Source organism: Anguilla anguilla, chromosome 7, assembly GCF_013347855.1.
Source record: "Anguilla anguilla isolate fAngAng1 chromosome 7, fAngAng1.pri, whole genome shotgun sequence".
Lineage (NCBI taxonomy): Eukaryota > Metazoa > Chordata > Actinopteri > Anguilliformes > Anguillidae > Anguilla > Anguilla anguilla.
In genome coordinates, this window is record NC_049207.1 from 14,855,329 (window position 1) to 14,873,477 (window position 18,149).

General features: G+C 44.2%; 1 protein-coding gene across 3 annotated transcripts in view; it reads right to left on the minus strand.

Moving 5' to 3' along the window:
• The window catches only part of kcp (kielin cysteine rich BMP regulator), a 69,892-nt gene that overhangs the window by 27,350 nt on the left and 24,393 nt on the right, over positions 1–18,149 (minus strand). For all 3 annotated transcript variants that reach the window (XM_035426617.1, XM_035426618.1, XM_035426620.1), the window contains 17 exons: positions 17,630–17,726; positions 17,413–17,495; positions 17,038–17,131; positions 16,657–16,730; positions 16,012–16,191; positions 14,851–14,944; positions 14,343–14,425; positions 12,948–13,041; positions 12,006–12,085; positions 11,012–11,097; positions 10,480–10,570; positions 9,445–9,544; positions 7,576–7,661; positions 7,337–7,430; positions 6,295–6,447; positions 6,099–6,205; positions 5,498–5,591 (listed from right to left, as the gene is read on the minus strand). In XM_035426617.1, the coding sequence (XP_035282508.1) occupies positions 5,498–5,591; positions 6,099–6,205; positions 6,295–6,447; positions 7,337–7,430; positions 7,576–7,661; positions 9,445–9,544; positions 10,480–10,570; positions 11,012–11,097; positions 12,006–12,085; positions 12,948–13,041; positions 14,343–14,425; positions 14,851–14,944; positions 16,012–16,191; positions 16,657–16,730; positions 17,038–17,131; positions 17,413–17,495; positions 17,630–17,726 (1,690 nt within the window). The remainder of the gene's footprint in view (positions 1–5,497; positions 5,592–6,098; positions 6,206–6,294; positions 6,448–7,336; positions 7,431–7,575; positions 7,662–9,444; positions 9,545–10,479; positions 10,571–11,011; positions 11,098–12,005; positions 12,086–12,947; positions 13,042–14,342; positions 14,426–14,850; positions 14,945–16,011; positions 16,192–16,656; positions 16,731–17,037; positions 17,132–17,412; positions 17,496–17,629; positions 17,727–18,149) is intronic.

Below are 18,149 nucleotides of genomic sequence, written 5' to 3' on the forward strand. Positions count from 1 at the left end.
TCAGTTTAATCCATAAATTTGGCAAAACTACAAGACATGAACAGATTAATAGCAGCAGCGATGAATAGTTGAATAGAAAACTAGACAATTATATTTTTGCCAATTTCGACTAATTACAACACAATTGCTATCTAAAATTGGGAAACAATGAAATTTAATGTGAAATATGAAACATAATTTAATTACAGATGAGAACTGTTCGCATGAGCAATTAAAATAAAATGCTAAATATTTTTCAAATATTTTCAAATGTTTTTATAGCCTTCTGTTGATTTAGATAAAATTATGATTACAGTAAAATGGCGTAATATTATCACTTAAGTAAACTTGTTGTTTCTTGGGAAAAGTAAAGCCTGACAGCATAAACAAAGCACTTTGTAGTTTGTACACATGGTTCCATGAAAACATAGCAACCTGCAGTCAGAGGGACTGCCTGTCGGGCAGCCTGACTGTACGAATGAAGGATGGCAACTTTCTTCTTTCTGGATTCATCAAGGAGAAATATTTTAATTAAGGCTTCTAAAGCACGGAACAGGCAGACAGTGCTTCACGCCTCAGAGTTCTCAGATAGTACACCCCGAGACCAAGCATATTAGCTCTGGACTCATCAAGGAAGAATATTTAATTCAGGGCTTCTAAGGGATGGAACAAGCCGACATTATAATTTCTCTGCTTTAAAGGAGAACGAGAGAGATGTGGAGGAGAGAGAGAGAGACAGGGAGAGAGAAGAGTGAGAGGGAGAGAGAGAAGAGACAGAGAGAGAGGCAGACAGGGCTTCACGCCTCAGTGTACTCAGACAGTATGGCCCAGGACCAAGCATATTAGTTCCACTAGACAGGTGGGTTAGTTGCCTGCAGCAGCAGGGGTCCCATAAACGCTTTTAAATTATTCACTTGGTAAATGTGCCGTACGGAACACGGAAGGAGCAAATGAGATTAAAGCTCCGTCTGCGTTCTCATTCTCCCAAGTGTTTAGTGAACTACCGATCCGGACACAAATCACCCGTATTCACACAAATTCACATTCCTCCAAAGAACACTGCTCTTGTTATAGTTGGAAATGAGTCGTTGCCTGTTTCCTGGCAGACGAGGCCTTGGATTTAGAAAACAGACGATTTACAAAGGCAGAAGATGCCGAGCATGGACAGCGTGTCTGTCCGTCAAGGCATGTAAGCAACAGCGGCTGTTCTGTATATCACTGGTGTTCCGGGTCCTTTAATGACCGAACACACATACGCATGCCCCACTGTTCTCAGAGTCCCTCAGCGCTGCCAGCTGAGTGGCGATAAATGGCGCAGGCTGCGGCTCTGCGACGTGACGCTCCCTCGGCTGACAGACGCTCCAGGCTGCCACTCGGCCGCGTTCGCGGTAATAGTGATTACCACACCGCGGCTCTACAGTGCGGTGTGGTAACCCAAAGCGTTGATGAATGTCACAGGCTGAAGCGATGCCCTGCACAACTCCCCGAGGCGGTAGTGCTGTCAGACCACAGACCATACCGCCTCAGAGAAAGGCTGCAATGCAGTTTGCAGCATGGCACGTGGAGATACGTAGGGTTACGCTAGGAGATGTATCTATGTAACATTTCCGCAGATTTAATTTCACACCACAGGGCAGCAGGGGCACCGTTCTGAACAGATGCCGTCATGCTCTGGGCCTACCACACCCCGAATCAATGCTAATGCAATGGGCCACCATGTGAGGACAGAACAGATATGCAGACACAAAAGGGAGACAAGGGATAAATGCTGAGAGGCTGACACTGTCTCCATTTCAAATATTAAATATTTGAAATATATTATCACAGCTGCAGCTGTTTACTCCAGGACCATTTTACACCTACCAATAAGCTGTGAGGGGAAGTTCATGAAACAGCCCCCTTGAGTGATAGAACTCATGTCTTTGTAATGTAACCAGCTGGCATGGGCCCCGATCTTAAATTCAAACGGCCCACTGGTGCTGCTTAATAGAGGCCATTGAGCACCACAACAGAGTCATAAAACAAACAAAAAAACATTAGGAGTATGTTCACTCCTTCCACCGCACACCCTATGAAGCCATTCATTAGCCTGACCGAAAGGCAGACAGTCCAAGCAGCCTAGGAGAACTGCTGCCTCATGTTTTGTTGGTATCCCCTGAGTGGTGGGGGTGGGGGTGGGGGCGGGGGTAATGCTGAGGAAAGGGGGAGCTGCTCAGTTTCATCCCCTTTATGAGTTCGTACAGTAGAGAACACTACTGTATCTGATTGGACATTCATGCCTGAACTCCCATCACTGTATGCTTCTGGATCAGTGCCAGTGCATTAATTTGGCAGAGCATTAACAGAAGCAGTTATTCCCTCTGCTATGGGGTGTGGTTACATCATGTCCCAAATATCACTGGGACCCCAAATGCATCACACATAAATCTGAATTTAGCAGCATCTAGGAGACAGAAGCCCTGGTAGATGGTAATATTGTTTTATAAAGCTGGTGTTCACTTACCTACGTGATTGTAATATTTGGTAAAAAACTTTTGTTTTATATATGGAGCTCAATGTGACATGGATCTCCCCCATGGTACATTTCCAAAAAATAGATTAAAAGCAAATTTACCCTTTAGTTTGAAATAAATTGATTGAATCATTCATATAAGACAAGGCAAGGTAACCAAGGTGAGATCTGAGCGACCTGGAAAAAGCTATTTTGTAAGTGCACATTTAGTTCAGCCATTTCCCATTTTCCCCAAAATTAAGTCCACAGCTTTTCATCTGTATGCACAAAACGCTCATTTCGATTCAAAGTCACATCAAAATTTTCAATTGATATTCCAAAGTTAAAAGCAGAAAGTACTTGTTAAAGGCTTAAAATCGAGGTCATCGTATCTCCTAAAAGATCGGCCGATTTTTGGTTATTGTACTTATGAGGTTGGTGCATATATGCAGTTTAGTTTTATAGCAGTGCAGATGTAGGGGAAATGGCTTACTTGGATACTGACATTTTATCTGAAGAGGATCTGAGCTGGATTTACAATGAGAACAAACTGAACTGAGATTATATCGATCTCATGTTAGGTAACAGGTTTAGGTAACAGATCGGGTCAAGTGTCAGGAGCAGACCGGATGTCTGAATGGGCTTTTTTGTCTTCAGTATGCACTGAGGCACAGATGCAATATTTGTTGGTTGGGTGGGGGATGGGGGGTTTGGCTTGGATTTCATGCCGTTTTGATACAAGGGAAGTGTGGCAGAGTGCACAGGGAGATGTTCTGAGATATTGCTGTGCACTTCCAGCAGATGTCTCCTAACACTGGAGTCCAGTGACCCCCCCTTAACCACGGCCATACAGACCCTTACCACATAAAACACACACCCACACACACACACACACACACCCACACACACACTCAGTACAGTTCAGAGAACAGTATATTGTACCTTGTCAATACAGAAGCTAACAGACTTCCTTAATTCAAGGTCTGGCCACTGAGTAAGCACTTACTGAGAAAATGTCTGATTTCTGAGAAAACAGTGTGAACCAGAGAGCAAGAGTGAAAGAAAGAAGAAAGAGAGAGAGGGTCTGTGTGAAAGAGATAGGCAGCAAGACAGCAAGAGTGAAAGAAGAAGAGAGGATCTGTCTGAGAGAGATAAAGAGCTACAGAGGGAAAAAATCTACCTCAAAGTGAATGCTGAGGTGGCAAAGCCATCACAAACTCAAGGACACACTGAAGGCGAAGAGACGACAAAACACTCATTTATGTTCTGTCGCTCCCTTCCCTTCCCCTAAGGGTGAAGTACAATTGCAGGTATATGTGAATTTTGTTTTAATTATTCAAGTGCTAACAAAAATACGCAGCCTCCACAGAGTTGGAGCCACTGAAGTGTTTTTTCTCTGATCTAAGTTTGTCTCTGCACAGAAGTGAATGCAGATCTAATGCGATGCAAAAAAAAGGAAGAAAAAAAGGCGCAGCACTCTGAAATAACAGCAAAGAACTAACCATGAGCCATGGAGATGTACTCCCATTTGCATCTTCACTGATAAAGGCCCACTAAGTATTTATATAGCTCAGAGTATTTATATCTATCGTATGCACTTGAGCTCATATAGAGACACTGAATGGCAGCATGATGACAGACCACCACTTTGTTCTACTGCCTCTATTAGCAAAGCTCCTTTTCTGGAAATATAATTACAGGTTCTCCTGTAAATGAATACGTTCAACCCGGAGGTTCTACCTGCCTTACGTTGCCCCCTGTTGGGGGAAACATAGAAAAACAAAGCGAACAACACAACCCTCATTCTGTGTGTATTGGATCCATGGCTATTGTCCTTTGGAAATTCCACAGTTTCTCAGAACGACAGAACTGATGACGACACATCAGGTCACAGGTGTCCATTCAAACAGATGCCCTGCGGGTGAGGGATAAGCCAGTGAATGCCCACCTGACTGATAAGTTCCCTCCCCTGGTGACGGTGACCATGGCTAATTATGCATTTCCCCTGGCACGGAACAGACTTGACTTGATCTCAGGCATAGTATGCCACACTGCCCATGCCTCAGTCAGGACCTTCACTGGAGAGCCTGCTTCATTGCACTCAATGGGCCTCATTCACAAAACATGTGTACAATATCATTTGATCCCAAAAAATTTTGTTATTCATCTTTTTCATTATTCATGGAGTCATTTTAAACTGTTACAGACCTCATGTTAACACATATTTGTCAATACAATTTTATTAATATAATAATATATTAATACTATTGATTTTAACTGCATTAACTAACCTGAATAACCACTATTTTTTTTTCCACAAGCTTTTGATTTCAATTCAGATCAACTTTATTTCGTTTTAAAGATCAAGTTTGGGTAGTTTTAGTTTAGTTTTTTTCAAAACTCTCATTTTTGTTTTTATTTCTGTTTACGATAATGTTTTGTCTTCCTAATGCACTTTTCATCTTAATTTTATTTTGCAATAATAACATTGTTGGGAAGGCATTAAATTGATAAAAGTAATTTCTGACGATAAAAAATGATAAAAACCCACAAGCGCGTGGCCCAACCCAAAGCTGGTGTATTTGTCGCTTTCGGATTACTTGGCAAATTGTTCCTTGGTGAGAGAGAACACATCGTCCTTAGGGACACAATTGCGGGGAGCAATGAATGGCTGCTATTTGCAAACAACCCTGCAGGTGGCACACCTTTAATGGGATTGCTAGGGTGTGTTCTTATGCAAATCAACATGAACAGGCACGCACATTCAATTTACGAATAAGTGGCATTTATCCTCTGATACCCCTGGGATACGCACAATATGTTTCATGAATACCACATTGGTTTTTCATAGGAACTTCAAGCACAAAAGTAAAAAGAATTTAAGAAAAGTTTTGCGAATGAGGCCCATTGCGAGTACTACTGCAAGTACTACTGGACCAAAGTTATGAAAAGCTGGTCCACATGGTGTCTGAGAGAATGATGGAAGAGAGAATGATGGTGATTGACAGGAGGACAGGGCCAGCTCACCAGGGCACTGGGGACAGCATTGTCCTGGTGGCGTCTGAGGATTGACGCAGGTCAGGGGTGGGCACTGTGTCACAGAGCACTGAACTGTGCCATCCTGAAGCGGGAAGACACAGCAGGAGACAGTTCTGATGACACACGCAGGTCCATCTGTCTACATCTACACACACCAACACCACTCTAGGCATCTGACTGAAGCTTACCGTTTAAGTCCACATGCATGATGGTAATATAAACCTCCTGTTGATCTATGATAGATGTCTTACCCCATTCGGGGGGGGGATGGGCGGGGGGGGGGGGGGGGGACAAAACTAACACTTTAAACCTCAAGAGGGGGCAATTTAAATGGATCTGAGAGCAGGCTGACTGGGGCAGTGACTTTATCCTCCTACTCAGAAAAGAAGGTTTTCTGCTTCTAGGTTTGAGCTCCACTTGAACACATTAAAAGAATTCTGAACACGACTGGAGGTGGAGCTCGTGGGAATCAAGTCTGTTCCCATCCTGGCCTGAGAATAAACACAGCTGCCACAGACTAATAGAACAGAAACATCGGCCAGGACTAAAGGACTACGTGCCCCAGAGTCCCCCTGATGGTCCTCCTCACCTGACACCTGCACTGCTGACAGGGGTCATCGGGGTCAGGGAAGTCCTGCCCGTTGCCGTAGACGCGCTGGTTGTAGGTGCACTCGTCGCAGGTGGCGCAGCACTGGCCTATGGGAGGGGACAGGTGTAGTCAGGGAAGGTCTAGCGATGCAGAAGGACTCAGGGTGCAGAGCTCCTGCCCTGGCAAAAACACTCACCCTCCATCTTGCTGGGGTGAAGGCAAGACACAGGGGGACACTGGGTCACATGACATACGGGCTCCCCGCCAACACAGCGGCAGCGGCGACAGGGCTGGCCTTCAGCGTCCCACTCCGCCCCCTCCTCAAACTCCGTCCCCTCCAGCACACAAACTGAGAGAGAGAGATACTGAGTTATACACATATACTGGAACAACATGGCCAGACTGAACTACATATCCCTCATTCCCTGTGCCTGCAGTTCATCAGCTTCAATTAGGGGGTTCGGGGTTGGTTGAGAATTGGGAGGAGGCAGGGAGGGAAATAATGAGTGTTGGCATAACAACGAGTATAAATAATGAGTGTTGGTATAAAAGGAATTAGCGTTGGTATAACAGGTTATTGTGGTCTTTTTTTAGTATTGTTCCTGAAAAGAGAGTCAAAAACAAGTGATGCAAAAGTTACAGGTTTACACAAAGCACAGCAAGCATCTAATCCCATTACATTACATTCATTTACCAGATGCTCTGGAGAAGTGTTACATCTCATATTATGTTAATCAAATTGCATCCATTTAAAAATAAAAAGATTGCAAAATCCTTTGCAAAGGATGACATTTTCAGAAAAATGTATGGCAAATAAAATGCGCTGCTACTCCTGTGCTCTTAAAATAAGAAAGGGAGATAAATGATGGTTCAGAGGAAGCAAATAATAGCATGTTAGTTTAATGTTCAGTCTGAAGAGCCCTGGGCACTTTTACAGTAGGTGTTCTCTCTGACTCCAGAGGCACGCACAGGCAAACTGCCAGACGAACCACATCCGTCAATATGCGACAGTGTACAGGGTTCCTTCACAAAACTGATGATTTAAATCACCGTATGGTTCAGGCACAAAACCGAGCATTCTCAAAGGACAACCTACAGAAAATAAGGCAATAACAACTCATCAAGCTGAACGAGTGCTGGAGACACATTATACCAATCTTACTAGGCTTTAAACCTTTTGAGGACATGGACGTTGCAATAGACTGTGTGCAATACATGCGGTGCAATGGACAGGGTACCTTTACAGGCAGGGCAGCACAGCTGTGGATCTATGATGGGGTTGGAGCACTGAGTGGGGGGACATTTCTCCTCATGGCATCTAACATTCCCGTTCTGTGACAGAGATGCACCCATCAATATGGCAATGACAATAACAGGACCATATCTTGCATGAATGTGTGTGCGCATGCGTGTTTGTTTTCACATGTCTTTGTGTGTGTGTGTGTGTGTGTGTGTGTGCGTGTGTTGTAGGCCTCACCTTGCAGGTACAATGGACACAGGGTCCGCTCCCTGGGGGGTTGAATCTTTTCCCATCAATGTAGACCCTACGCTCGTACTCACACACTAGAAACACAAACATGCAGGCAGGCACACACACACACACACATGCATTTATTTAATAGATTTTAAAGATTTACAATTTAATATATGCGCGTACTCGTTCTGCTAAATTTGAAATTTCAATTTTGTTATAATTTACTTCACTTAAGAGCACCGTTTGCAATAACTGAGCAGTATTTTGCAGGTAATTTCCGAAAAAAAAGGTCAATTTGTGTGAAAAAATAACCTGCAGGGAATGTAAATGACAACAAATGGAGCATTAAATAATGATGAGAGTTCAGGTGCACTCCAAAGTGATGCTTTTTACCACTCCTTTGTCCCTTGTTCCCTCTGACATTGAAGAGGTCGCTTGGTGATATCAAGCCACACTATGAAACGAGAGCCCTTACTGTGGGTTTGAGGGATTAAGGGGTAACTCTGGCACACAGCCAAAGGCCCTTAAAAAAACATGCTTTGTAAATGCTGGACATGTCCAAACAGACACGTTCCCTTGTGTTTGCACTTCACATTCTCACAGAAAACTCCTTGGTACCTTTAATTACATTAAGCATGTAGAGATTATGCACAGTCAAATCAAAGTAACTGTAAAAGAAAAATTGAATCAAATGCTTAATGCAAAGTAAATGCCACCTACACCTTATGAGCCTACGACGCAAATAATGAGCAGAAATGAGCAAAAGTACACTTTCTGTGATCAACCCCACATTAAAATGCAATCTAAATGATTTCTTTTACACATTTCAAAGCACTTGCACATAATAATGTACTTTAGCATCAAATGTATAACATAGTGTTAATTATATCACACGTATCTTACAACCAACCGATGAATCACTGATAGAATAGAAGTGGTACATTTTAGCTTGATATAATAACCACCTTTGGCTGTAGTATTTTATAGCCTCATTCAATCATAATCAGTAGAACAAGTTAGTCATGGATCAAAGCTGTTATCATCAGTGGATATAGTGTTTTAGACTGGCACAACTGTCATCTCGGGCTGTAGTGTATTATAGAATTCCATTGGCGGAAGTCTTTTGCAAAGTCTCTGGGCACTGGGCCCCATTCCAGGTTTGCCCCTCTGTCCCTGGCACCAGCCACCCCCACCCCCCCTGGTGCCAAGTAAAGTAAAATGCCAGAGATTAACAGGGCGTAGCCACAGGGGGCTCCGGCTCTGACAGCGGCTAATCACTCTGTGCCACTTTGATGCAGTCTTTCCACAGCGTGACTCGTTATAGCAAAAATCACCTCCAGATTCCAACCATAAACACTGATCCTGGATCAGTAAAGCGAGGGGGGGGTTTCTGACAAAAAGTCCGGGAAATGTTCTTACCTCATTTCCACTGCGGCCTTGTCCTCATCACAGAGCGGAGCCCGTAATTACCTCACCATCCTACTCTGTGAGCCACTATAAACACAACACCCCCCCCCCTCCAAGCAAACCACAGAATGGCTTCAACACACCAACAGCAGGAAGTGATTTAGAGTCGGCCATAGTAATGTCGAAGGACCCTCAAACACAACTGATGTGGTCCACCATGTCAGAGACTGCGGAAAGAACAGATTTTTAGAGAGCTGTAAAGCTCTTTGGTTTCTCAACCGACTCAGTTAGGGGCAGAAACAGCACTGCTGAATAGCAGCCTGCTGCGTCAGGAGTGATGGTCCGGTCTGTGCGGGAACACAAACCAAGAACCCGGACAGATTTAAAAGCTTACCCATCATTCACCAGCTGTTACACCTATAAGGTTGTGACCCAGTGTAATGACACAGGGCCCCTCGTACTCACCCTCACAGGTGGGGCAGCACTGGCCTTTGGTCTTGGCTGGGTGAGTGCACTGCAGAGGGGGGCAGGTGTGGTCAAGGCGCTCACAGGAGACCTCCCCACCCTGTGAGATACAGACAGTGTTACACCGTACACAAACACCCCAACAATACCCCATGTCCAGTATCCCAGTCCATTAGCACGCACCACAACAATGAGATGGAAGCTGTATGCCAAACTGGGCCATTGTAGGTAAAATGTAGCATAACCAAGTTTGCCAAAGTGCAACCCCCTCATGAACTCTGGCTGCTGTAGATTTTCTACACAAAAACAACTGAGTTAGAGTAGCCATTGCTGTTTACTTGAGGTGTAAATAATACAATGTGAGATTTTATTGGTAGAGCGGACACATTACATGACTGTCAACTCCATTTCTGTTCTTCAGGAATTATTACCACATGATGCAGTCAATTTATCTCTGTACTTCAGTTATCTTTCGCTCCATCATCACCCCATCCATCACTGCATTTACCTCTCCTCGACTATTGTATTATTCATCTGTCTTGATGGTACACACTGCAGCACAATATGAAATATCACCCACTTAAAATAACAAAATCAGGGGGTTGCAAACTTGTGCTATGCCATGCTACACCTGCATGGCACTTCAGATCTAGGAACAGTTTGGCTCCTTACACCATTTCCCACTGTAGACCTGGAACCAGGCTGGTTCCGCTTTACTACTGTAGAACTGGAACCAGGTGGACTCCTTACCCACAAAGACCATAGGTGGACAAATAATTACTCTCAGTTTGCTCTCTTAACAGTAATGTTTTGTAATTGTTTATATGAAAATAACAAAATAGAAATATTCAGAGAGCAAATGGAAAGTAATTCTGTGTCCATCTATGGTCTTTGTGGGTGGGGAGAACCATGAGCCAGCCTGGTTCCAGGTCTACAGTGGGAAAGCAGGATAAGGAGCCAACCTGTTTCTAGATCTTAAGCGACATGCAGGTGCAGATGAAACTGGTAACTTCACTTTACAGGATGAGGACTCACCGAACAATGACAGCGCATGCAGGGATCCAAGTGGGAGACAAAGACCTGCCCATCCACATAGACCTGAGACTCATAATGACACTGTTCACATCTGCAGCATAAGAGAAGCTCACATTAGAGTTTAATCTCCCTACCCAGCATTCATTGCCTGTTACCTACAGGACACTGTGTCCCCTCATATCCTGATGTCTATGACTGTATGGACAAAGAGGATGCTGAAGTAGCATTCCTTTATGATAGTCATGACAATATTAAATGACAAATCTGATTTTATTGTGGAAATCTTACTGTTATATCACTGGAAAGTTATATTCAGCTCTCTATGGATGAATCGGCTGCTTGTACAATTCTTAAGACAGTGTGTAAGGGACTATGCACAGTACAGCAGATAACTTTTTAAGTGCATTTATGGTATGCATGTGAATCCAGTTGAACATGGAACTGCCACCAACAATCAAACATCTTAACGAGGAAGCGGCAGTTACCAGGAGCAGAGTATTCTGAGTAAAGTAAGCAGTGGGTGTGCTCTTACCGTGGGCAGCACTCTCCAGGCCTTTTGACTGGATTTCTGCAGAGTGCGTGGGGGCAGGGGGTGGAGCTGCACTGAAGGTCACCATTCTGGTGCAGATACATAGGAAAAACAAGTACATCCTCTTTCTTTCTCACCATCTCCACTATATCTTGCCCAACCCCATTCCCATCTCTTCCTCACTCTCTCTTTTTCACACTCTTCCCTATTCCACACAAAAGTCAGCAATACTATTGTATGGTTCTCACTTTGATAGAGACATAGCTGAAGAGAGAGAGCCAAGCTGAATCTCACTGAGGCAGTAATTTTCAACCCAAAGCAGCAGTAGTCAGTGCAGTGTTCCAGTACTAAATGGACAGCATTTATACTGTGTTATCGATGGTGAACATTTGCTTTGGGGTCAGGATTTCCTCTGTAATACCATAATTTTGGCCTTGTCCAGATTGCTTATCAGTGCCCAGTTCTGACAGCACTGTTTGAGAAGAAACAGATCTTGCTGCTGACTCAGCTTTGTGCAAGACAGCAGGACTAGGTCACCGGCATATAGCAGGAAGCTAATTTCAGTATTGCGTAAAATGAGACCTGGAGTTACAGACTGCTCAAACATTTCTGGGGATTATGGATATATTTTAACATTCTGGACTGAAGTTGCAGTCCTCTCTCACTTCACACCAATGTGTGAATTATTTTATTGCCAATTTTTCTGATTTACTTCATTAGTTACTTCTATGTTAGTTGACTTCTTTTTCATATGCTCTTCCCCCTGTCTCCCTATGTTTCTCCCTATGTCATTCTTACCATTAAACTGCTCTGTTGTCCATTAATGACACACAATATAATAATTTCAGAGCAAGAGACAGGCTACCAGAATACCACTTCACAGAAGTTAATACATTGGAATATTGCACTGGACGGACAGATTAAAATCAAGGACAATCTGAACAAGATGCATGAATTATATCAAAAGAACGGTTACAAAAAGCAACTGGAAACTTACAACACAAACACAGTCTTGACAGCGATCTGCACCAGGTACCTGTTCCCCATTGAGGTAGTCTCGACCATTCATGCCACAACCTAAAACAAACACACAGAATAAAAATGAACTTCTTAAACTTGCCAGTCAGGCTTTAGGACTGCAAACTCAAATCCTGGAGGGTTTCAGCACGTTGGTGCTTCTTTGAAGTAACTGTTTCCATAAGAGTCCACACACCTTGTTTACAAGGCCTAGATTGCCTGCTGATTGAAAGGAAATCATAACAACTGCCGACACTGTGGCCCTGCAGAGTTTGGGATCCCTGGGATATAGATAATAATAATAATTATTATTAATAATAACACAATTTGAGAAACGCTGAACCTTACAATAATGATAAGGACAATCTCTTGACAGACAGGAATGGCTGAATAATATCGCTCATATCAGTTGTTTACAATGATGCGTGGCGATGAAGACAAAATGATCGTTACGCTGCCATTAGAAAAGTAAAAAACAACAATGACTCAAAACAAAGGTCGACTGGGCTTTCCTGTGCAGACTCTGAGACTATGGACCACACTGTTAGGACTCCGTAAGGATGTCATTATTTCAAAAGCCCTTTTAGAAATGTTTTGTGTTCTAATTTTAATGCATTTACCTTATTTTATACCTGCTTGTGTTTATAATGTGGTTATTTTAATTGCTAAAATCAATTTCTTTTTAGTTTCTTTTTGAATAGTGCTTTAAATGAGCGTTTTAGGAATACAACACAATATCCTCTAGAGTACCATTTGATTTTATGAAGCTGTTTTTTTTGGTGATTTACTGTAATAATTATTCAACAAGGACATGCAACTGTCAGACAGAATATTCCACTGAAACAGAAAGCAGGGTGCCATGGGGGGAGGTTGGGCTTGTGCACAGGCAGGATTTTGGTACTTCAGGGTGTCACACACTCACCGTCGCAGACGGGACAGCAGGTGCCTGGCAGAGGGCTAGAGGGGTTTTTACATGAAGGGGTGCACTTCTCTGTGTCACATTGGACCCTGCCCTCCTGCTCCAGAGTGCGGATAAACAGATATATGCACAGGTAGGGAAAGAAAGAGAGAGGCAGGGAAGGAGGTGGGAGTGAAAGAGAGGGATGGGTAAAAGACAGGGCAGGGGTTAGAGAAGCCATTGGATATGCCAAGCCATGGTATGCCTGCTTTAAATCCATACAGTCATTACATTACATACAGTCACCATTCATTCTACCTTCACAACTACACTGGGCCAGCCAGTGGAGGACGGACTCCCCCTCTATAGCTAGGCTCCTGCCCAGATTTATTCCCACTGGCAAGTTTTTATTTTTATTTTTCACCTCACCTACTTTTTGAGGGTTTAGGCCAGGTTTTTACCAATTTTCCTTTCAGTTTTCTCTGTAAAGCATCTTACAATGTCTCTGTAAAAAGGCCTATACAAATAAAACTGAATTGAATTGAACTGAATTGAATTTATACACAGGAGACAGTCGCTGCATTTCACACGAGCTGGAATAACAGAACGCTTATAAGCTAGACACAGATTTACTGTGCAATAAAAGGTAAGTGCATGTAAAACACATTTTCATGGTCTCAATCTCGAGAGAGGAAGTCCAATAGGGCTTTTAACTTATCTTGAAGTTTCTTTCTCAGTAGACTAGGCAAGAGAATAACCTCACAGTGGGGGAGCTATATGCTTTCAATCACAGGCTTTTACATTCCAATGCAGTATGTAGCACTCCTTTTGCGAAACACACTGATTATCATAAATTAATGTGGCCAATGATGGCACATCCATTTGGACCTCATGTATGCAACTCTTACATCACCGGTTAGCAGTTATTATAAGCCTTAAAATATGGAGACTTGTGGACTAGAGGACAATCCTCCATACGATTCCATCCTCAACCTCCATCCAAGTAAACACAGATCCATGAAAAAAAGGCAAAGTGTGGGCATGCCAAGAGAATTATCTTTTGTTTTCACTATTTAGTTTATAAAGTACATCTTCATCCAGGGTGACTGTTTACATTTCTGCATGCTATGTATGTATTCTGCGGGATACCTTGAGAAGCTGTGCTCCACTGTACTAACAATGCCATATGCTCACAGAGCATTTAAACCGTTGGTTCAGGGTATAGTTCCTTGGAACTAGGTCCCATGGAAGCCTCTTTACAAGCACTAATCAGGGAGCAATGATTACAAACAGAAAATAGCACAAACCCACTCAATGTGTGCCCACACTTGTATATATACATATACTCACTGCACATGCATGCCTGTGCAAACTTACACACACACACACACACACACACAAATTCTAGCGCACACTTACCACACATGTGCAGATGGTACAGGGGTTGTCTGGGATGCTCCACTGCAGTCCATGCTCACGCTGAATGCCATTGTGAACACAGCCTTCACAAGAAAAATGAATACCAAAATCAGAATTTAAAACACACATTCACTGCTGCCAGCAAGCTACTGTACCAAGCACATCTAGCTCAGCCAACATGCAACTAGTGAGTGACAGACAATAAATACAGAAGATGGATGGTCCCAGAAGCACCTGAATCTAGATAAAAGTCCCAAGTTCCTGAGATTTAATAACTGCTACTGATCTCCAGGCAACTCTTTCAGGTTTTCATAGCCCACTTCTGCTGACAGAGCTACCTGTAACGTTGTAAATCTTACTTTAGATTGGTTAAAATAAACATTCTGAGGCACAGAGATCCCTTATCTGAACACTCAGTGTGGAGTCACTGGTTGGCCTGTGATAAGCTGAGGGTTCTGGAGGCCTGGATCACTGCTTAAGATGGAGCTCAGACAAACAGGCGACTCACCTCGACACCTGGGGCAGCACTCGCCCCTGCTGGTCTCAACAGCGACACAATCCAGGGGAGGACAGGAGACGTGAGAGCACACTAAGTTCCCATTCTACACCCCCCCCAAAAAAAAGTAAAGAAACAGAACATGACAATAGTGAGTGCCGGATGTATCTGAGCCTCTCTGTCTAGATAAACAACCCCCTGTCCTCCCCCCATCCCACCCCCACCCACCCCCACCCCTCACCCCCCCGCTCAGTCCTCTCTGCGCCAGACTACCATTTTCCCCAGCACTTATCACTGGGAGTCTGTGGGGGGATTGCAGAGAGACTGTGGGGACTCTGGGGGTGCTGTTATGGGACTGTGGGACGGGTGAACCCTCACACACTCCCTTTTGTCTTTGTGCATTCCGCTGTCACCCGGCCTCTAATGCAGAACAGATGAGGCAGAAACTCCACCGGCCCGCCAAAAAAGCGCCGCTCTCGCCATCCGCCCTTCAAAAGGACGAGCGTTCATTAGGCCGGTCACCACGCATGGCCGCTCTCCCAGAACCGAGTTTCCACTGCTCGCCACTCAACCCCAACCCCAGCTCCAGCCCTCACCCCGCAAAGAAAGCTCTTCCTGTTCGCTGTTTCTAATTTGCTGCAGTGCGCTGACTGACATATAGAGGGCACTCTTCCTTTGCGAAACCTCAGTCTACCCTAAATAACAGGAGAACGCGTGCCTTTTTCATAACTCTGCAGGTGCAAAACCAACACAGAGACTAATGAACCTGCATCCCGGCTGTTCGCACGCCCCGAAGTTCCTGCTGATCCTTCCAATTTTTTCCCGCTTGAGTCAGCTAGCGGCTGAATGGCTGGAACTGCCAGACCTAACCCCGCATTTTTCCTCCTTCTCACACAGTCATTGCAATAACCCTTTCTGTCACTTAATTTACGCACAGACCCAGACTAGGTGCAGGTGTGCATAGTATCACTGGAGGCATTCTACAAACAGGAGAGTCTTTTCCTTCAAACACAACAAAGGAGCAAAACCTAATTAAGACCAAAATAAATCTACAGCAAAACCTTTCAAAAAGCGTGAATCTGGCCATTGGTAATGCTAAATAAGTTCTCTCCACTTTATGATGTCGCTACGGTATTGGAGAGGCACAGAGAGGTCACAGGCATCGTGGCCCACCATGCAGACGCAGCGCTCGCAGGGATCCTGGCTGGCAGAGAAGGACACGCCATCAAGGATGACCTGCCCGTCAACACTGCAGCGAGAGCAGTCCTGGCAGCAGGATCCAAATGGCGGCTTCACCCCGTGGCTGCAGGAGTGGGGACACGTGTGCACGTCCACACACGATGGGTTCCCATTCTGGAGGAGACAGTCAGAGATGTGCACATTGAGAGATACACTCAGAGAAACAAATTCACTCAAGCGATGCACGCACACAGACACACACAGACCCCAAAAAAAACACATTCAGATACATTCATGGAGCTTTTTAGTGATATCACACATGCTATCAAATGTTAAACCCCAGTCAAAACTTTGACTCCACCTCAACGATCTGTCCCAGTAGAATCATGCCCAGTGATAAGAGTGCACAAGGCTCTGGACTGAAACAGCTGTACAAAAAACACGCCCACACAGGAAGGGTTGGAGATTCCTCTCCACATCAACTGCACATGTGCGGGAGCCGCGCTGCCCCAAAATGGCCTCAGCAGGCAAGCCATGCAGCGTGACCCATCCCTGATCTCAGTCATTAGTCACTGCTTCCTGCGTACAGGGCAAAATAACATGGAGTACATGGCAGGAGGACACACAAAGTCAACCTACCCTGCAGGTACAGATCTGGCAGCCATCCAGAGTGTTGAAAGAGCCATTGTAAGGTCTGCCGTCGACATCACAGGCTGAAAATAAGAGTTTTAAATCATCCAGATTACCCTCACTGTCAAGAGTCACAACACGTCGACAAGTCCCAGCAGATCTTTATCTATCATCCTCAAATGCTGTAAATTAGCAGATTGTACAGTTACAGTGTGCAGCCTTCAAAGAAGACTGCTCCAATATAAATGAACCTAGCCTGTGCTGGAGGGATGAAAGGATTCCTTTAACAGAAAGTCTACTCTGATCACATCATTAAGGGAAAAAGAGAAATGGCTGTTGCTGCAGTGAGACTGAAACAGCAGAACAGCCCGGATGGTGCCGTAAATGTACCTGAACATGTGGGGCAGCACTGGCCTGCTATCTGAAAAGGGTTTGCGCATCTTGTAGGCTGGCACTGAACTGGGGTACATTTCACCAGGCTGTTCTGAAACAACAGAAATACAATTAATACCCCTGACACTCTGACCTCATTAATAATAACAACAACAACAACAACAACAATATGTCTAGCAGATATTATTATTATTATGCTTACTACAATGTAACACTTTCTATAAGTTGATTTGGCGAAAAGCATCTGCCATTAACTTGTTAAGGAAGTTCTACAGCCAATCAAACAGGACATGTTCCTGAACTACAGGTTATGCTGGAATAATATTTAATCCATAAAGGCATTTTATGGAGGGTAGTTAATGGCCGACTTACTGTACAGGTGCATTTCAGACAGGGGTTGGATCTCGATACAAAGACAGCTCCATTCTCATAGACTTCCTCTTCATACTCACAGCCTTAGAAAGACACGGCTTTCAGAGCACTTCCACAGCATAGTTTCTTCACGCATAACCAAGGTCGTAAATATATTTATATAACAGCTCTCCCCTGTGCCCCAAATACCATCAGCTGTGGGAGTAAGGGTCTTTACCTGGTCGACAGATTGGGCAACATTCCCCTTCAGGGATATACTGGTTCAGACAGGACAGTGGGTGGCAGTGCCCCCGTTGGCACCGGGCATGCCCATTCTGAAAAGTCAGATAAACAAGCAGATTACACCATTTTCCTCGCCTAAATTTTCTTCTTTCTGCCAACAGCAAATCACCAGACTGCAGATTGCAAGGATACCAGGCAAACTGCAAACCCACACTAGTGAAAACATTCTTAAAACCATGCGGGGATATTGTTATTTAGAACATCCATATGGAATGTGCTGCCTTTCCCTGTGCTTCTTCCAGCAAAAGGAACCCAACCAGACTCCCATAGAGTCTGCTATAACAGCCCCCTTGCTGTATCATGACTGCACCAAGCACATTTGGAAGAAGATCCCTGATCATTTAGTGAATGAAAGGCTTGTGAATTCCGAACACTAATCTGTTTAAATGTTTATTTCTGCTCCGACAGCAGGCGAACAGTGGGTGATGCCATGTGATGCCATGTCTCGAAGTCAC